This window comes from Bubalus kerabau, chromosome 3, assembly GCF_029407905.1.
Source record: "Bubalus kerabau isolate K-KA32 ecotype Philippines breed swamp buffalo chromosome 3, PCC_UOA_SB_1v2, whole genome shotgun sequence".
NCBI lineage: Eukaryota > Metazoa > Chordata > Mammalia > Artiodactyla > Bovidae > Bubalus > Bubalus kerabau.
The window spans coordinates 180602732-180623530 of record NC_073626.1 but is presented as its reverse complement, the minus strand read 5'-3'; the positions used below and the strand labels follow the sequence as shown (position 1 = coordinate 180623530).

The following is a 20799-nucleotide window of genomic DNA, read 5'->3' as shown; positions in this document are numbered from 1 at the left end:
CCCTCATTTTATCCTTAAAGGGTAAAACTGGGGGCCTTTCTTGAGGTCACAGAACAAATTAACAGCCTGGAACTATATATACTATGTGAAGTGAAGTGAAAGTTGCTCAGTCGTGTCCGACTCTTTGTGATCTCATGGACTCTAGCCCACCAGGCTCCCCTGTCCATGGGATTTCCCAGGCAAGAGTAATGGAGTAGGTTGCCATTTTTGTAAATTTTACTTAATTATTTGTTTTTTGTCTGTCCCTCTCCTCTAGAATGTAAGCTCTAGGAGGGTAGAAGCTTCATCTGTTTTGTTCACTGATGTATCCCCAGTGCTTCCAACAATGCTACCTGACACATTATAGATGTTCAATAAATATATGTTAAATGACTTAGTGAATGAGCAGAAACATTGCACATGTCACATTCCCTTCCTCATGAATCACAGAGCATATTACCATACTAAAAGCTATACAAAGTCCTATATAGGAAGCCTAGTTAACATATCATTTTCCAAATGATTTCACTATAAAGACCTTTAAAAAATGGTAAGGTGTATTAATCATCCTACGGAACCAGTATCCTGAGGGACACCTTGTGGAAAATACTCTGCTCAAATGCACACCATCACTCATATTAGCATCAAGGGTTTAACTCCAACCACCCTGGACCCCACCACAGGGTTCTCAAAACACTTTAGAAATGCAAACTGGATGTGGACGATTGCCCAAAAGGACCTGTTTTGGCTCTGTTCAGCTCCTTGATTTAGACGGTCAATGAGTTTGGGGGAGGGTTATCAATAAACGACAGACTACAGCTCTGGTCCAGGGAAGAGGAATCACAAGCTTGGGTTCTATTTATTAATTATATTGAATATACAGTCTCTCCTTACAGCCTTTTTGTTTGCACATAGCTTGTTTCTCATTGGTAAAATGGGGACAGTACCAGTCATGATAACAATATGCTGGGACTGTGGAACGAATGTGAGCTTTGGAATCAAATGCATGGGTTCAAATCTGCCTCTGCCAAGTACTAGCTGAGTTACATTACCCAAGCTAAATTGCTTCATTAGGCTTGTTTCCTCTCCTGTAAGGTAGCAATATTAATACTTATTACTTAGAGTTATTGACAGGCTTGAATGAGATAAGAAAAGTGCCTCGATAAATAATAGCTGTTATTATTATTACCTATCAGAATATAAGCCCCACAAAGGTGGGATTTTTGTTTGTGTTATTTATCCCAGCACACAACACCACCTGCCATGGGGGCAGTGCTCAATAGGTATAGATATATATATATACTTAATGGTGATAAGTTACTATTATTACTAAGACCTCTTTCAACTCTTCCTTTTATGGAGATATGAGTCTACACAAGAGGAACTTAGCTAGGTACTTTAAAGGGGAGATGCTCTTTGTGTTTGGGAGCTGTTGCTGAGTGGTAGATGAAGGTGGGTGACCCCGCACCCCACCTTGGCTGATGCTAAACTGTTAAGCAGGTGGCATCTTCTGTTTCTGTTTTCTCCAGCACAGCATAGACTGAGAGCTGAGACTCTCTCTAGACTCTGGGTTTTCTTATAACACATTTTTATCTATACAGCCCTGATTCAGATGTGTTCCTACTAGAGCTTTCAGGTTGTGTTAGGAAAGGAGTTTGGAGAAGGAAATGGCAGCCCACTCCAGTATTCTTGCCTGGAGAATCTTATGGGCAGAGGATCCTGGCAGGTCATTGTCCATAGAGTCGCAGAGAGTTGGACACAACGGAAGCGACTAAGCACGCACGCATGCCCTTTGTGTTGATACTAGACACTTTTGCCTTGTCTAAAGAGCTCCACTTTTTCCCATTATCCTCAGAAACAAGAAATTTGCAGTACTTAGCTATATCATCAGAGAAGGCAATGGCACCCCACTCTAGTACTCTTGCCTGGAAAATCCCATGGACGGAGGAGCCTGGTAGGCTGCAGTCCATGGGGTTGCTAGGAGTCGGACACGACGGAGTGACTTCACTTTCACTTTTCACTCTCATGCATTGGAGAAGGAAATGGCAACCCACTCCAGTGTTCTTGCCTGGAGAGTCCCAGGGACGGCGGAGCCTGGTGGGCTGCCGTCTCTGGGGTCGCACAGAGTTGGACACGACTGAAGTGACTTAGCAGCAGCAGCTATATCATGTCTTGCCTCCCTAACTACACAATAACTGCTTGGATAGTACGAAATGTTTGTTCTTTACTTTGGGGGGTACATTTTTGGTCATTATACTACTTAGTGCATATGATGTATCTAATTCCTCCACCAAATGTATAAGCTAGCACAATGACTGGATCACAGTAGCTACCTGATAAGTTTTCACTGAGATGGGGACCCAAGAAAGGAAGAATGTTTAGTCAGGAGCCTCCATCTCCCACGTGGAAACAACCCAATGGGGATGAGGAGTCAATTATGTTGGGAGCCATGTGTCCCTTCCTAAAGCATCTTCTGCCTCTACATATGCAACTTCATGAGGTCCTGACTCTTCCTGGGTTTAAATCGCTTAGACTTGAGAGAGGCAGCCTAGAAGAATAAATATTATGACTATTGTAATAACATTCATCATGTCAGTCAAAACCTATTCATCAAGAGGGAGGGGACATAGGTATACCTATGGCTGATTCATGTTGATATTTGGCAGAAAACAAACAAACAAAAATCCGTAAAGCAGTTATCCTTCAATTAAAAAATAAATAAATTAAAAAAAACTATTCAGACTGGTATCTGAATGGATAAACAACAAAGTCCTACTGTTTAGAGCAGGGAACTATATTCAATATTCTGTGACAAACCATAATGAAAAGACTATGAAAAAGAATGCACACACATATATATATATATAACTGAGTCACTTTGCTGTACAAGGATAATTAACACAATGTTGTAATTCAACTATACTTCAATCAAAATAACTTTTAAAACTTATTTAGGAAACTCTTCTTTTTAAAGATTTATTTAATTTTTGGCCACACCATGCAGCTTGTGAGATCTCAGTTCCCTGACTAGGAATCAAACCCACAGCCCCTGCATTAGAAGGCTGAGTCTTAACCAGTGGACCACCAGGGAAGTCCCTCAGGAAACTGGATGTCTTCTGAGGGCCAGCCATTGTGCTAAGTACTGATAAGGATGTGCGAGAAGGTGCAGAAAGAAAACACATAAATGATCCAAGTCCTCAGGGATCAAATGATCCACCAGGTTCTAGGACAAAGAGACAAACGTGCATAATAGCTATAATAATAATAGTAATAATTTACATTGTAAAGGCTAACTATATGTTAGACACTTTTAAAAGCTTTACTTACATAATCTACCTTTATCCTCATGATAACTCTGAGAGTTAAATATTCATTATCTCCATCGGGCAGAGGAGGAAACCGAGGCATAGAAAGCATATAGCTTTCAGAGCTATAAATAGATGTTCAAACATAGATTATCTGATTCCAGTACCTGCGTTCCTATGTAAAGTGCTGTTAATTAGAGAAATCATATTGGAAAAAAAAAAGATTAGTCTCTCTAGTCTTATTTTATGTGAATTAAAAAATAGTATCTCCTCTTTCTTCACTCTCTGTGGCTACATGTACTATTTTTCTGAAGAGGAGCTTGAGATACTTACACCACTCTCACAGAATCACGTATTGCTGGAAATGCCCTCTCTTTAGAGTGCAAGAAAGTCTGCTCATTCGTCTCCAATGTGTCAGGCCCTCTGAGCGGGTGGGGGCGGTTTGAGAAGAACCAGGTTTTCTGAGAAGAGCGTGGAGGTGAGAACTCAAGAAGGCATTCTCAAAACTGGGAGCTGGGAACCAGGAGAGCGGGTCTTTATTCAGCACCGTGGACAGAGCTTCCGCTGCCCTCAGGACCCTGGACAGTGAAGCTAGTAGCGCCTGCCTGGAACGTCTCACTTGAAAGCAGACCAAGGGAAAGCAGAGCGCTAAATTCTCTTATGCACTCTTTTCTTCAGCCAAACCTTAGTCACCTGCTCCTGAATCTTAGGAAGAGAGATACTGAGAGTGGGTACATTTTAAGGGCTCTAGTAAGAGGAGGAGATAAGACTTAGTTGGGGAGGATTATGTAAATAAAAAACGGTCTTGGCTGATGTACTTGCACGACTCTGGGAAGATCTAATTAGAGTCCTCAGTTGGGACTGTCACATTGTTAGTGATATTTCTTAATAATTTGTATTTTTTTAGGCTGAGGGCCACAGTTGTCTTTTTTATCCCAACCTCCTATCCCCTATTTCTTACGCTGAAGTTTTAGTCCCTTGGAGAGCACTCTTGATAGAAGAGAGAAATAATCTCTCAACAGCCCCTTGCTCTCCCCTTCATCTTCCCCTTTCCTACCCCCACTCATCCCTGTTCTCTATTTCTCAATTTCATACACGCGCGCGCACACACACACACACGCGCGCGGGCGGGCGCAGGAGCACGAGAGGTTCTGCACACTTAGTGGAGACGACTGAATTCCCAGTGAGCGGATGCCCCCGAAAGCAGGCTCTGTCCCTTTAAATGGGTTGTAGCAGTGGGGGAGGGGAACTGGCCGGAGCTGGCATTGTCCAGTTTGAACTGAGCACCGGAAGTGAAGGGGCAGGGCCAGGGCCGTGCACTGAGCCCCGGGCCATTGTCCATCTCCGACCGGGGCACTAGCCACCCCCCTGGCCAATCCTCTTTATCTCCTACCAGGGGAGGCTAACTCTTCAAGAGAGTAAAGTCCCTACTCCAGTTCCCCCACCAACCTCACTGTGAGGAAGGGAGCGCACTTAGGGCAGGACTCTGAAGCGAGGAGCGCCTGGGAACCCAAAAGTGTCTGGATCCCAACCACGGATGAGGATGGGATGGCCATGGGGGCAGGATGAGGTCAGCTGGTGGAGAGAGGAACACACCTCAAGCCTCTTTGGGTTCCTTCTGTTCTCTAGGGAAACTCCACGTGGGTCAGATTTTAGATTTGGAAGGAAATGAGGAAGAATTCTTTACACGGAATCAATTGGGAGCGCTTTGAGAGATCCAGAGAAACTCGGTGGGAAACTCAGAGACATTCAGAGACAGACTTAGAGAGGCCGCGCCTAGGTCAGGAGTGGAGATCGGCCCCACTGGGCCTGCCACCTCCCCCCTGCTTCCCCATCCCAGGCTTCCCAGTGCCCTGAACTCCAGGTCTATCTAAGCACACGGGGGTGGGGGGTGAGAGCGGGTCAGCGCCGAGCTGCCGGGTCAGCTCGGAGGCCTGAAGGGGAAGGGAGGGGGAGGGGCGCTCCAAGGCTGGGGGAGGGGGAGGGCTCATCCATTTCTCCCTTGACAGGTGGTTTGTGTCTCTGATTGGCCAGCGCTGCCAGGCTCACACCTCCCTCCCCCCCCAACTCTCTGGAATGTATAATTATCTGCACGGGGGGTGGGGGTGGTGTATAAGTGTGTGTGTGTGTGTGTGTGTGTGAGAGAGAGAGAGCAGTTACGTGGCTTTAAAACTGCACCCCCCCCCCCGCCACATGCCCCCCACCTGTATGCTGCTTTGGGGACCCCCGCCGAGTCCTTAAAGTGCAGGATCCCAAATTCCCGGGTACTCAAGACTTGTAGGGTTGACGGCCCCAATCTCCAGATGTGGTGTCTGTGGGAGGGGGTGTCAAACCTCTAGGTTCTGAGAAGGGACACCCCAGAGGTGTCAGAGACCGCCGTGGTGGGGGAGGGCCAGAGCTGGAGCTGGAGGGAAAGGGAGGGGAAAGGCGAGGGAGGGGAGGGGAAGGGAGGAGAGGGGGGCTGCCCGCGGGGGGTTGGGTCATTGTCTTTTAGAATTTGGGAGCCTTTGAAAAGCCGTGGGCCCTCCCACCGCTATTGTGCTGGGGAAGATGTAGCTGCCTCTTCCCCGAGCCACCCCTTTGCCTCCGGACTTCTCTGGGGCCAGCAGCCGCCCAAGCAGGGGCCCGGGGCCGCGGGCTCAGCCGACTACCATGGGCTCTGTGTCAAACCAGCAGTTCGCAGGTTCGACCTCGGGACTTACTAGGGACACCTTAGGCGGCAGGGGCACCCCGAAGCCACATGAAAGAGAGGTGGGGAAGTGTCCCCCAGGCTAGCCCAAGGACTCCAAGTCTGTGCGGCCTCCTGCTTCTAGGGGGCCATCTCTGGAGCCAGGAACCCTGGTGTCCCAGTGGCGAGCAAGCTGAAGGTTCGGGGGCGGGGGGAGAGAAGAGGAGGGGCCTGTCTGGCCGCATGTCCCCGGGCAACGTGTTGTGGGAAGAAAAGCAAAACTTTCTTTTAAACCTCTGGCCTCAGTTTAAGCTGGGGGAGCGCGGGAGGCGGCCGGGACAGGTATTTTCTCGCCGGCTGCTCAGTAGCTGCAGCCTCCTGGTTGTCCAGCCTCGGGCTGGACCCTCGGGTCTCCTTGCCGGCTCTCTGATGGGGGTCCTTCAATTCCGTGGCCCCCCAGCTGAGCGCCTTCCCAATCTCCAGGTGGCTGCGCTAAGGCGCCGGAGGAGGCGCCGGAGGACGCGGCCCGCGCGGCGGAGGAGCCGCAGCTGCTGCACGGTGCCGGCATCTGTAAGTGGTTCAACGTGCGCATGGGGTTCGGCTTCCTGTCCATGACCGCCCGCGCAGGGGTCGCGCTCGACCCCCCGGTGGATGTCTTTGTGCACCAGGTGAGAGCGATTCTGGTAACTTTGCAGCAGGAGCGGGATGTTGGCGCGCGTATCCGAGGGTGGGCGGACGGACTTGGCTGTTGGATTGAGGGGAGATCCAGGGCCCTCATTGTGCGTTCCCGTCTTTGCCGAGGCACCCCAGTTCTGAGTCCCTATTAACTCCAACGGGACGAGAGCGGGGGAAGAGCCGATGATTAACACCCCCACCCCCTTCCGGGAACCCCTCTGGTTTACCACGTGTCTGTTACCTCTTTCCCCTGGGCAGGGGGCAGGGGGCAGGGAGGTGATTCCATGTGGCAGAACTAAGGTTGTATTGTGCTTGCCAGTGGGGGGAGGGCGAGCAGGCCGGCCAGGGAAGCACATGCCCGGTCAGAGCAGAGCCCTGAGCGCCCGCGCGTTTCTGTATCTTGTGAATGGAGCTCCCGGCCTGGAGGAAGGGAGGGAAACTGCTTCGGGACCCAACGGCGGAAAGCCGAGAAGTCTGCCGGGCCCTCTCACCCAGGTGGTCACCCAAAACTCAAGCCCTGGGGTTCTGGATGCGTTTGGCAGATCCTTGAAGGATCTATTTGGGGGGCTTGGAAGTTCCTCAAGAGCACAGTCTCAGGCATATGGATCACTAGCGGGGCTCTTACTGTCTATTTCCTATTAGGAAAGAAAAAGCAAAGAGCCCGGCCTTCGACTCCTGAGCCAGCCTGGGAGGGAGTTAGGTCGCAACCCCAAGTTCTCAGTTAAAGCAAGGCATCACAGAGGCGGGGGGTGGGGGGTGAAATTCAGTGTCGCAGGGCAGGGGGTGGAGAGAGACTAGCCTCAGGACCTATTCTCCTCAGCTTGGCATTTATGGCCCCAGACAGCCATTGATTGCCGTCCTAACATTCCCAGCCTCAAACAAGGAATCAGAGACTTCGTCTTCCCTCCTCCCTGGCCACCCCTTCCTGAGTACCTAGGAAGCCTCACGTAACCACTATGTAAAGGAAGTTGTTGCTTGTGTTCCCTCCATCTTTGGAGGTTTGGGGCTGGACCTGAGAAGAAATTGCTAATCCCAGACCCAGGAGGTTGACACCCAGGCCGGGCATGGAGGGGTTACTTTGGGGAGGCTGGCTTTAGGAGCAGTGGGGGAGGGGAAAGGAGGATGTGGGGATTAAGGGTTGGAGCCTGAGGGATGGTATTCTGGAGGGGGAGGGGTGGAGAGGGGAGATGCTGGGTAGACTGTTTGGAGGGAAACAGCGGGGAAGTCCCCACATGGCCCTCAATGAGGACGCGGAATGGGGAAACAAGGGAGAGAGAGGACGCAGGGAGATGGGGATCCACCAGTTAACACTGGGGTTACCGGGCTCCTAGAACATCTGCCAGAAGGGTCGGCTGCAGAATGCTTGGCTGCCCCCTGGCTTCCCCTGCTTCTTCCACCCCCAGCTTTACTCTCTTCCCTTCGTACAACAAATTCTGGCTGGTGGCTAGCCCCCCTCCCTGTCTCATTTACATATGTGAATGATAACCCACAGGAAGTAATTGTGGGAGAAAGAAGGGAATTGGCCTCTTTAGATCTATTAAATCACTTTATTACAGGAACCAGCTTTGAATGGCCCTCCTCAGCAGGGTGGCCAGCTCCCCATTTATCTGATCACAAAGAGATTAAAATCTCTCCCTGTCTGGAGACAACTGGACACCTTCCCCAACTTTGGAAAGCTTGGAATGAAAGAGTCAGACCCAACATTTTCTTGCCTGCCTTCCAAAGGCTGCCACATAGGGAAAGATCGAGGGGAAGGTAGTCCCTCTGAGGTTCTTTGGTGATATCCAACTCCCAAAGAAGGTTTTCCTGAGCAAATGGATCTGTCCCTCAGCCCACTTAACCTTTAGGATCAAAAGCAGTTGGGAAATATGGGATGGCATAAAATGAAATGGGGACTAGATTCAGATTTGGGGAGTGGAGCCCACACCATGCTGTTTCAGATGGGTTTGCTGGGAGATAACCTGGACTTGGGGTCTTGGACTGTCCAGGGACATTTCACAGTTGAGTAAGTTATCAGGAGGAGTTGAGCTGGGATAAGGAATCAAGAATTTGTTTCCCTAACACCCCCTGCTAACAGCCACAGAGGACAACGGTGGAAATTCCCTGAACTTTATACCTGGTAGCTCTGTCTTCACACTCCTGGGGCTTAGGTTGATCCTGAGACCCTACCATAACACTTAAACTAGTGATTCCAGTCCTGCACTTGAGAAATCTGAATTATCTCCCTGAGGATCTAATGTAGAGGAATTAGGTGGATGCAGATCAATCCTTAGAAATTTTCCCAGGGAAGGAGAGTGTTCCCAAAATGGAGAGAAAGTAAGACATTTCTCTTTAACAGAGAAACTTCCCCTTTGGCTGCTGGTGGTGGGTACCTTGGAACTGGTGGTGTGGGTGGTGAGCAGGATAACTGTCCTAAGATAACATCTGCTGGGGGAGGGGATCAGGGAGCCCCTTTCCTAAGGAAACGGGGTGGGGGACACAATTAGACATTTCCAAGGTTGGGCCTATTTGGTTCCCAACACACTAGTCACATGCTCCCTGTGCCTCAGTGCCCAATAGGGGTGGATATGTGGGAAAGAAAACCTACCGTTAGACTTAAAAAAAAAATGAGTAAATAAAACCCCTAAACCGAGAAGACTTCTGTACCAACCCTGGTACAGAACTCAGCCACAGGTTTTAGGCTAGAACTCTCTTGCTGTCCCCGAATTTGGGGGGAATTTAAGAATCATCATAATGGCAGCTAGCTCGCCCTTAAATCCAGGTTTCTCACTCTCTGCGCTACTGACATATTTCAAGCAGGATAACTTCTCATTCTGGGCATCCCTCAGTTGTGACAACCAAAACTGTCTCCAGACATTGCCAAAAGCCCCCCCTCCCCCCGGGAGGCAAACTTACCCCCAGTTGAGAAACAGTTAATACATCAAAAGGTGGAACAAGAAAGAGCTAACTGCTGTCTCCTGGTTGCCTGAGAAGGACTAAGAAATCTCAACTCTCCATGGCCATTTAAAAAGTTTTGGCCATTTTAACAGAAACCTCCTGTTTCCTGTGCTTCCAACTCCCAACCCCCCCAGATGTGCAAAAGTTGAAAATCAGGAAAAGGTCCCCTGTTTTTTCCCACAGCTCTTTGGAACTCAAATCTGTTTAAAATAGCTTTCTGGCTAAAATGCTGTATTAGAATGCTTGGAGGCAAAAGAGTCCAAATTTAACTGAGGCACCAAGTTTGGGTTAAGAGAAGAAATTTTCCAGTACCAAGAAACTGCTGAAGCCACGTGGCCTGCTTTCTCTGAAAAGGATGAATGGGGGTGGTGAGAGCAACTCCAGTCCGGTCTAGATTAAGACTCGGGTTTGGGGGCAGGGAGAATGTAAAGGGATCTTTCCTACCTGGTTTATAACCTTACTAGTGCCTCTGATCACCCTCCTTATGTTTAGGTATTAATGTACTTGTCTTAACTCTTCCTCTAAGCTGAACACTTTGAAAAGAAGGACTAGTAGTCTGGTTAGTTTTCTAGGATGCACTTGGTGAGCTGAAGATAGGAGTATGAGGAACGAAGGGGCTCCTGAAAAATCAAGAATGCACTCACAGTTGGGGGTCCTTGTCAGCAGGTCTTCCTCCAGACCAAAAGCTTGGAGATAGAGAGGGAATGTGAACTGATAGTTGCTGTCTTTCCAGACCAGGGCCTGAAGAGGGCTTGGCACTCAGTAAAAACACCATGAAAATTTGTGGAGTGATAGTGGATCACAGCTGATCCACTCTAGCTGATCACAGCTCCAGAGAGGATATGGAAGCCATGGGTTGAAGGGTAATTCATTAGTTTCTTTTCCATCTTAATAGGGAATTTTTAAAAGGTTATTATTTTATTTTTAATTAATTAATTAGGCCATGAAGCATGAGAGATCTTAGTTCCCTGACCAGGGATCGAATCCGAATTCCTTAGAGTAGAAGTGAGGAGTCTTAAGCACTGGACCATCAGGAAAGGAAAGTTTTGTTTTCCTTCCACTCCTCCAGAGCATCTTCCCTGGTGGCTTAGAGGATAAAGAGTCTGCCTGCAATGCGGGAGACACAAGTTTGATCCCCAGGACAGGAAGATCTCCTGGAGAAGGAAATGGCAACCCACTCCAGTATTCTTGTCTGGAGGATCCCCATGGACAGAGGAGCCTGGCGGACTACAGTCATGGTCGTTCACTCCTCTAGAAAGGATTTTTTAAATGAGTGGATTTTTTTCAGGAAGTTGGTAGAAAAGCATGTGAGTTAATTTGAACATTATGAGATCTTGAGTCCTTCTGTTAGTGAAGAGACATACTTTCTAGAAGTGTTCCAAGTAAAGGCTGTGAGCAAAGCTTGTGGTTAGTGGCACTACTTGCCATGTAAGTGATTTTCATTGATTTTTCTCCAGGGCAAGGTTGTTGCTGGAACATTCCTAATCCATCTATCAAAACTATCATACTCTCCAGCCTATGGCAATTACCTGGTGGGGTTTTTTTGTTTGTTTGAGAAACAGCCTGAGGCACATCACCCCTCCCTTCCTGCAGGCAAGCATAGCAACTGCTATCAGTGTTAAATCTGGAAGGTCAAAGGAGGTGAGGGAGGAGAAGAAAACTTTCCAGGATAGTATGCAATTAGTACAGACTCAGCTTGGAGTTCTTTAGTTCAGACCAGTAAAGAGAATAAATGGCTTTTCTCAACAGAGCAGAAGAACAACTGGGCTTCTGGTTCAAAACTCCAGGATCTTTTCTTCACTTCTTGAGTGAGTGAGTGGGGGTGGTGGGGAGGGAACAGCCCCATCTTTATCAGGACCTACCCTGTGTTGGATCCTCATCAGAGTTCAGTCCCCCTGTAACTCCATCTTCCTCAGGATCACAGAGAAGATGCCCATCCCAAAGAGCTGGGAAGATCACGCTAGGTGAATTCTTAGGTCCAGAGTTGAGAACACTGCGGCTCCTTCCTCCTCCTCCAGTCTCCCTCCGGATACCTGGGTGCAGACAGGCTGATGAGCAGCACCATCTGGTGGAGAACTCCAGGCAGGAACAGGTGGTCCTGGCTGCGTCAGAGCCAAAGGGATGTGAGGGGTGTATGCTGGCAGCCTTTGGTTCTGGGTAGATCTCTTTCCCCATTCTCCCTGACAAAATAAACTGCTTCTGATAGAACCCATTGGTTTCCTACCTCCTACCAAACGCTGCCTTTAGGAATGAGGCTTGGGTTGAACTGTGAGGACACCTCAGGACTAACTCATTAAAATTAAATTGCTTTTTACTTTTTCAGCGTGGCTCTTAGAAGGTTTTAAAATGTCTATGCGCCTTGCATTATATTGCAGAGCACTAGATACAAAGTCAGCTCAGGGCTTTCACACTATAAGTTTGGGCAGGGTGCTTAACCCCTCTGCCTCCATGAATTCAGCAGGGGGCATGATAAAAAGCTTGGTGTGAAGGTCACCTGTGTTATAGCATGTGACATGCTTAAAACTACTTAGCCTATAGTAAGCATCAGTACATATTAGTCATTTTGGACAGTAGAGAACTTAGATTTTTTTCTGCAAATGTTGTGCACTGCTAAGCACCTAGAATTGAGGGTATAGCCATACTCTAGGTAGTCTTGAGCCAGAATGGCACTGGATATTGCAGAAAAACCATAAACCCAAGCTTTGATCAATTACAGATAATTATAGAACCAGAGCTTATTTATCCAAATTTCACAGAGCAAGCTGAGGGAAACTCGGCTTGCTGTGAGTTTTTTACTCCACATTCCCTGAGTGACCCCTAAGGTCCCTTCTATGACTTACAAAGGCAGCGGTGAGGTACTGGGGGTGCAGAAGGCCTTAGTACTGTAGCTGGCCCATCCTTCCCCGCCATCCAAAAAAAAAAAAATGCCTCCTATAACTGTTTTCTGTCTGATTAAATACCATCTTCCCCTCTCCCCCACTGCAGGCTACCCACACTCCTACCTTGCACAGACGAGGGGAAAAGGAAGATGGGACGGCGGCAGCCCTCCCACCTATAATATAATTTATCTGAATAAAGAACCCTAATTGGGTCCCTCAGTAAAAAAAAAAAAAAAAAAAAAGGTTTGACTGGAGGCCCTGGAAGGGTGGGAGGGTAGGTCAGAAGGAAAGATGGCTGCTGGTGGTGGCTTTGGCTGGCCAGCAAGCTTGACTAGGGAAGAAAGGTGTCTGTGTCCATTGCTCTCACCGTGACCATAACCCCCTACATGGAGAGGAAGGAAGGAACTGGTGAATGTGGTAAATGTGTGATGGGGGGGTCAAGGGGGAATCTGCATCCTCTGGAACTCCAGGAATCTGACCACCAGAACCAACCAGTGTCAACTCTTTGTTTCCCGAAGCAGGGCTCTATTGGGGGAGCTCAGGCCTTGCCCCTCCCCCCCAGGTCTTTTCTTTTTTGGAGGGGATGGAGAGCGGGGCGGGGCCCAGGCCCTGCTTTGTGTGTGGTTGGTGGGGTGGGGGGTGGTAGCAAGAATTTCAGGCTCCTTTCTGATGCAGACCCTGTGAGGCAGGCTCAGTGGGGCTGCACGCTGATTACCTATCTGATAAGAGAGGAATTCAAACTATGTGTTTTAGAAAGGGGTGGGGTGGGGGGGCCAAGGAGCCACCCCTGGAGACCACCAGTCTAAATCTTGGCTGATTATGGTGAGGTGCCCACAGGGATTGTTTTTTTCCCCTTTATCTTTTCAAAGGAAAAGATGGTCTTAAGCTGACCTCAAATCCTCCAGTGATAGAGTAGGTGAACTAAAAGGACTAGTCGATTTCAAATGTCCCCATTTATATTATCCTCTGATTCTCACAGTAAGCCTTGAAAGGTGTAGATGCAGAAGATTGCGGTGCTCAGTAAACTGGAGCTCAGAGAAGGGATATTTTTCTGTTTCCCCTGCTAGTTAGTGATAAAAACTAGGGTTAAAATGCTGGGTCTTTTGACACTTCTTTCTCACCGTTACCCTGCCCTCATCCCGTTTGAAAAGGTTGGTGATAATTGCCACTTGGGATTTATATGTGGCAGGCAATGTGTTAACTACTTTTCATGCATAAAACCTCACAGCACCACCATAAAATTAGTATTTACTCCATTTTGTAGGCTAACACAGAAAGCAGGGATAGGCTGTAGGACTCTAAACCTTTGCTCTTAATCACTTAGCTATCTGCTGATCACAGACAGAACTGGGAGTGTTCCACCCTAAGAGCCCACTAGGCAAACGGGAGAAGCTGAGTTTACCTGGGTCAAGAATGCTCTTGGTCTGGATCCTCCAGCGTCTCCTGACTCACTGGCTTGTCCTAGCTCAATAAGAGAGAGACACGTCAGATTTAACATCAAATTCAGGGCGGTGGTTATGCAACTGGGAGGAGGAAAGAATTTTCACCTTTCTGAAATGTTTTAATGTTCTGCTTTAACGCTCCACATTCAGATTGAGGGAAGGGAGTGAGTCATCACAACCCTGGCTGTTCTATGTGAATAAGAAGGGAGAGGATCCCAAACCTTTGGAATATTTCATTCATTGATATTTATTGAGCATATGTCCTGCCTGCCTAATCTTCATTAAAACTTTAGGTAAATAGCTACTGTTATCCCATTGTCTGAAAGATCCGAGACCCAGAGGTGCGTAACTCACCAAGATCAAACACAATGCCAGAAATTGGTGGAATCAGTATTTCATGAACCAGGATGTATCTGACACCTGAGCCTAGGCTCTTAATTATCTCAATGGAAGTTTTGTCTTAAGCAATACCATCTAAATTAAAAGAAAAATGTGACTGAGGAATTGGGATCTCATCTGGCAAAAGAGCATGTTTCATCTAAGTCCCAGTTTGAAATAGCCACCTTGCCCCACCCCCGCCAGCAACACCATAAAAGGCCTCAAGCCAGGACTAGGTACATGGTGATCCCTTTTGCTTCTGAACCACATTTTCAACAAGGACTACAGCTTGTTGACATATTTGACATGTTCTTTGGATATTTTGGAAGATATCTAGAATGAAGTCTGTTTTGTACAGGGTCTGGGAGAGGCTGTCATTCCACTAATGTGTTATTGATGCAGAAAATGGCAAAGTGAAATGGGCTATCCATTCCAGAACTCTGGGTTCTTTTGACCCTGGTGTTGCCACTCAACTGTTTGAATAACTCCTTTTTTCCTTTTAAATTTTGGTTCAAACAAGCAGTGTTTCAGTGAGATCATTCCACATGGTATTTGAAGTCTTTTTCTTCCTTTAAAAATTTGATTCTCTTCCCAAGTTACATAATTAAAGCCTACCTCCTTGTTCATTAATTCATCCAAAATGTGCTAGGCATTATTTAGGTGTCAAAATGCAGCAGTGAACAAAGCAAGGACTTTACATTACATTCTTTTGAATGGCTTTAATGGTATTTTTGTTTCCCGTTTTTGGTTTTTTTTTTTGAACCAGTGAGATATTGAATATATGTATCATGCTAGGTCCTCCTGTAAATTATTCTGTTCTGTGAGTCTTTCATATTGATTCATAGTAACTTTTTATAGTTTTATCAATTTAGATATATAATTCTTCCAAAAATTTTGCATACATATGGTGCAAAGTATATATTTCTGGCTTCATTTTCTAGTGGATAACTGGTTTCTCAATAGTACTATTTATGGAATTATTTTCCTCACCTGCTGATTTCTGCACTTATTCTTGGATCTTCCAGTAGATTTTCTCTTCTAATTCACGGATCTGTCTGCTTGGGTCATTCTGTCTTTTCCCTTCAACTTTCAGTAACATTGTTTTGATGTAATTTCAAAATTGGGGAAAGGTTGCAAGAATAGTATGAAAAACTCCCATATAACCTTTACCCAGATACATCAATTGTTAACATTTTGTACTATTTGCTTTATTTTCTTTTTTTTCTTGTACAGATTTCAAGCATTTTATCTTTACAATATTTCAGCATGTTTTTTTGTTTTTTTCCCTAAAATATGGCTATTCTCTTAGGTAACTTCAGTACAATGATCAAAATTAGGGAACTTAACACATTTGCCTACATTCCATGTGCAAATTTTGTCAGTTCTTCTAATATTTTCTCCTGTTCTAAGAGCCGATCAGAATCATGTGTGGCACTCAGTGTCTTTACTTCGTAGGGGTTTGTCTTTCATGACTGACATGTTTTACGTGTATAGGCCTGTTACTTTATATTTTACAATTTTACATTGGTTGATTTCCTATAAATGCTATGTTTAACAATTTTTTTCTGCTGTTTATTTTACTGAGAACCTTCAATGAGAATAGCTGCAGAAAATGCTATGGCATCTGTTTACATAGTGATTGTTCCTTATGTAACGTAGATTTCTTGTTCTAAATGGTGGTGACCCTTCCAATCACAGTGGCTTTACCAATAAAATGGAAATGTTACACCCTTACTCTTCCAACCTTAGAGGAACATGTGTATGCAGGTTTTGGTGTTTGGGGTGTAATAATGAAGACTAACATTAAAATCTACCATGCTTCTCTCCCCCAGAGTAAGCTGCACATGGAGGGCTTCCGGAGCCTGAAGGAGGGGGAGGCCGTGGAGTTCACCTTTAAGAAGTCCGCCAAGGGCCTGGAATCTATCCGAGTCACCGGCCCTGGGGGGGTGTTCTGTATTGGGAGTGAAAGGCGGCCCAAAGGGAAGAATATGCAGAAACGTAGATCAAAGGGAGACAGGTATGGACTGGAAGGCAGCTTCTGTGGGTTGGTAGGGATGATGAGCACTCTTCCATTCTTGCTCTCCCTTTCTTGGTTGGACCAGATGCCAAAGATAAAGTGAAGCCTGTGGCCCCTGGCAACATCTGGATGTGGGAGGCAAAGAGAGGGTGGTATGTATGGAGGGTACTTCATGACCTACTTTTCTACTTGATAAGTAATTAGGTTCTGGGAGCTCTAGCTTTGATTGCTAAATGGGGATTGTGATACTAACCTCACATGCTACTTTAGAACTAAAGGAGACCATGGATGTGAAAGTGTATGTGGTGAGGCCAAGACAGGACATCTGTAGCTGTTGCTTCTTCACCTCATCTCCAAATGACTGGTTTCTTTCATGTTAGTTCTGTGTGCAAACAGATTCTGGTCCTTTAATTTCTTCTCTATTTTAATGAATGAGAAGTACTGATTTTAAGGGTATGGTAGCTCTCAGTTGAGGTCCAGGATTTCCATTCTTGGTATTTTCAATTTGTCATGAATCTCGAGCTGCCATCTAGATATTACAGGCCTGGAAAAGACTCAGAAATATCTAGTCATATACCCTTTGTAAGTGGGGAAATTGGTCTCCAGGAAGGGAAGTGGGTCCAAAGTTACAACTAAAACCAGAGCCCAGGGGTCGTCACTCAGGAAACACTGTGGTCTCTTCTCACACCTTCCTCTCAACTTTACTATCTTGCTTGATGCTAGGTGCTACAACTGTGGAGGTCTAGACCATCATGCCAAGGAATGCAAACTGCCACCGCAGCCCAAGAAGTGCCATTTCTGCCAGAGCATCAACCATATGGTAGCCTCGTGCCCACTGAAGGCCCAGCAAGCTCCCAGCTCCCAGGGAAAGCCAGCCTACTTTCGGGAAGAGGAAGAAGAGATCCATAGCTCTGCCATGCTCCCAGAGGCCCAGAATTGAAGCCACAGTGGGTGGGGGCTATCCTTTTGTGATCAGAAAGCTTTGAGGAGCAGGCATCAATCGGCAGAGTGGAGAAAGTGGGGACAGGGTGGGTAGGGGGCAGCTGGCACTGCCATATATCTGAGGCTGGAGTCCAAGGCATCACCCCCTCTTCCCTCTTGGTGGGAAGAAGGGGTGAGGCAAAGAAACTCCAATTAGCTCTTTCCAAATGCATATGAGGGCTTTGAGGGTTAACCCTCCCTGCATGCTTTATCTGAGTCTCCACCCCCAGAATCTCCAGCTTTTGAAAGTGGCCTGGGTAGGGAAGTTGTTTTACTCTTAAAGAAGAGTGTGGAATAATATTTCCCATATCAGAGTGTAAAGATTAAGAAGAGAACAGGTTGATGGACCCAACCAACAAGCCACTACATTCCATGGGAGGAAACATCTCAGGGGGGCGGCAGGGTTTTCCTCGTCTTCTCTCCTCATAACCCCCTCTTGGGACAGAATGCTAAGAACTGTCCCAAGTAATGGGTTATGATGACAGGTAAAGGGGTGATTGAGGGGACAGCTGCAGACTTGCTGCTTCTAAGCTCACTCTCACCCCATTCTGGGCCAACTCAATTTTATTTATTTGCTGCCTTGGGTGACTGTACCTTGGGTCCCACTTTCTCCAGGATGCCTACTGCACTCGTGTGCGAATGACGTATCTTGTGCATTTTAACTTTTTTTTTTTTTCGTAATATAAATATTCTGGTTTTGTATTTTTGTGTATTTTAATCTAAGGCCCTCATTCCTGCACTGTGTTCTCAGGTACGTGAGCAATCTCAGGGATAAGTCAGCAGCAGCTCCGGGTCTGCACAGCAGGAATGCTTTTTGTTGCTGTATCATCAGAGAGAACAACTATTTGGAGTGTATAGCCTATTGAACTACCTCATTTTTGCCAATGACAGCTGGCTCTTCTGCCATAGTGTCCTCTTGAAACCCCTCCATCTTCAGCGTTTCATGAGAGACTAGGTTTTAACTGGGTTGCCCCATGACTTGGTCTCCTTCCTACTGAAAGATTGGAAATTGGTCTGAACAGGAAAACGTGGTGCAGAGAGGTTAGGAGAGGCTGGGCCAGGTAAGAAGTGCAGAGAGGGGAAGCCCAGATTAGCAAAGGTCGTCTGTATGTGTGACAAAGGATTCCTGTTCCAGATCTATAATCCTAGGGCACATTACTCGCTTTATATACCAGATCCATCCTTCACCTGACTGGGCTAGGCTGACCATGCACAACAGGGTGTGTGTGTTTTTATAAAAAATGGAAGTTGGTAAGGAGAGGTTTTTAAGAACAACGCCTCTGTACCCATCTTGAGCTGCCCAGGGATGGATATGTGAAGCAAGGACAAGATCTTTAACGATTCTGGGCTTTTCCTTCTTGGCTTCTGGAGAGACCATCAGCAATGGCTTCTTTGTGGTTCCCAGAGCCAGGGTCCTACTCTGCTGCAGCAGTGATTAGTATCATGGCAGCTACAGGAGAAAGGGCGGTGGGGGCGGCGGGTTCGTTTACAAGCTGTGAGATCACTGCAGACCTACCTCAATGTTGTCACGGGGCAAATGCAATAGAACGCATTGGGTGACGTGTGTCTGATCCTGTCTCCCCCAGCTGCTGCCCCCTCTAGTTATTATATCTGTCTGGGCTTTGTAGGGCTTCACAAGTAGCTGATTTGGTGATTGCTAGGTGGCCTAGTTTGTGTAAATATAATGTGTTGGTCTTCTCCATGTTCTTTTGGGGTTTTATTGTTTACAAACTTCTTTTTATATTGAGAAAAATAGCCAAAGCATCTTTGACAAAATGTTCTGCACCAGGCAAAGAGATCTGAAACATAAGCTTGGGGGCCCCTCTTGAAGTTGGGGGGGGTCCTTGAACTACACTTTCTTTTGTGTTCCCCTTCCTCTATTTCCTATTTCAAACAAGATCTGTCCTGAAAATTAGATTCCTACCCCCTCTTCTTTCCACCTTTGTGCCCCGCCGAAATAGACCATATACCTATACATTTAATTTGTGGGGTATCTGTGATTAAGTGATTTGTGCAAAAATCCTGAAAAAGCTAAGATTGCTCCATCCCTTGTTCCCAATTTCGAGTCCTGTCCATTCCTTGATGTGATTCATGCTAAACGGACTGATGTATTTGGTTGGATTAAGACCAACTCCAAGGGTAGAGAGGAGCAATGAAGGGGGCCTTCCATGTAGAAAGTGGGGCTGTGAGACCACGAAAGGAAAGATGAATGTATATCCAAGTCACTCAGGAACTTTTATGCAGGTGCAAGAAACTTATGTCAAAGTAGCCACAAGATTGTTTAATAGCAGACGGACGAATGTAACTCCATGTTTACTGCTAGAAACCAAAGCTTTGTATGAAATCTTGAATATGGGGAGGGAGGGAGGGAGGGTAGAAAAGCATGTACCCATCTGTTCTTTTCCTCATCCCTTCTCATTCCTGAACTGCAGGAGACATAGCCCCTTGGGCTTTGGCGACCCCATCTGGGCAGTGTTTATTTGATGGCTGATTTTGCTGTGCCAGGTACTTCCTTTCCCATTTGCTATCATTTTGTAACACACACGCTGACCCTTTTCCCTTTCCTTTGTTTTCCTTGGGAATATACAATGAATAAAAACTTATTGGTACTGAAACTGTCATCTTGGTTGATATTTAAGGCGCCTTCCTCTGACTGTTATTTCCACCTTCTTGGATTGGGACTCAGAAGTCATGAGAAGAATCATTAAGTTTTTGGTTCAGCCATTTTCTTAGGAGTGAATCTTGAAAGTTCAGTCTTTTTAGCACCTCATTACAGTGGATTTTTGTTTCTAGTTAGGGCCTCTTGTCCTTTCCTTGGAAGCTGCCACATTCAAAGGGGATTAAGGGCTTGGCATGCATAAGAATGGGGTTGCCTGTGCCACTGGCTGGGATGAAAGGATGGGGCCATGGCTTGGGGCATGAGACCCTAATAATACTTTGTCCCTTGCTCCTCAAAGCCCTTTACAAATCTTAATTAATTAACCCCCTGTAGCAACCCAGGGAGGGAAATACTGGAACCTGGGGAAAGTGAGGCCAGAGGAGATAACACTGACTAGTTACAAACACATGTTAACAAGTTCGCTAGCCTTCTATTTCTTAACATCTAGCTTCCCCCATAAAAAGAGTTTATTTGATTGGAAGCATACCAACTATCACACAAAGTGCAAAAAACCATTAACAAAAACAAGGGTAAGAAGTTTCCCTGGTGGCTCACTGGTAAACAATTATGCAGTGCAGGAGATGATGGTTTGATCCATGGGTCAAGAAGATCCCCTAGAGAAGGAAATGGCAACTCACTCCAGTATTGCCTGGGAAATCTATTGGACAGAGGATCCTGGCGAGCTACAGTCCATGGGGCTGCAGGGTCAGACACAACGGAGCAACTAAACACTCCAGGGACTTCTACCAAAAGTCAAAGCCGGTCCTGGAAGATGTTAAAAGCAGCAAACTACTGGATTTCAGTAAATGGTTTTCCTGCAAAATTGAAGTAATCAGACAGGCAACCTAGATGCCAAGCAGGAAGGATGGAAAAGAAATT

At 46.6% G+C, this 20799-nt stretch overlaps 1 protein-coding gene across 3 annotated transcripts; it reads left to right on the top strand.

Moving 5' to 3' along the window:
- Positions 1 to 4101: 4101 nt before the first annotated feature.
- Positions 4102 to 19882, top strand: LIN28A (lin-28 homolog A). Of its 3 annotated transcripts, none has more exons than XM_055574051.1 (4): positions 4102 to 5064; positions 6436 to 6620; positions 16096 to 16280; positions 17004 to 19882. In XM_055574051.1, the coding sequence occupies exons 1-4, from the start codon at positions 4953 to 4955 to the stop codon at positions 17218 to 17220; spliced, it is 699 nt and encodes a 232-aa protein (XP_055430026.1). In that variant the 5' UTR covers positions 4102 to 4952; the 3' UTR covers positions 17221 to 19882. The 3 variants fall into 3 exon arrangements, with proteins under 3 accessions (XP_055430026.1, XP_055430027.1, XP_055430025.1); XM_055574052.1 differs by lacking the exon at positions 4102 to 5064 and adding an exon at positions 5789 to 5967; XM_055574050.1 differs by lacking the exons at positions 4102 to 5064; positions 6436 to 6620 and adding an exon at positions 6637 to 7122.
- The last annotated feature ends 917 nt before the right edge of the window (positions 19883 to 20799 follow it).

What these genes read in the sequence shown, in the direction of transcription:
- LIN28A (XM_055574050.1), top strand. Translation starts at nt 6,811, where the DNA reads ATGATTAACACCCCCACCCCCTTCCGGGAACCCCTCTGGTTTACCACG. An exon ending in TGCCGGGCCCTCTCACCCAG is followed by an intron (nt 7,123 to 16,095) that starts GTGGTCACCCAA and finishes TCTCTCCCCCAG; the next exon opens with AGTAAGCTGCACATGGAGGG. An exon ending in CGTAGATCAAAGGGAGACAG is followed by an intron (nt 16,281 to 17,003) that starts GTATGGACTGGA and finishes GCTTGATGCTAG; the next exon opens with GTGCTACAACTGTGGAGGTC.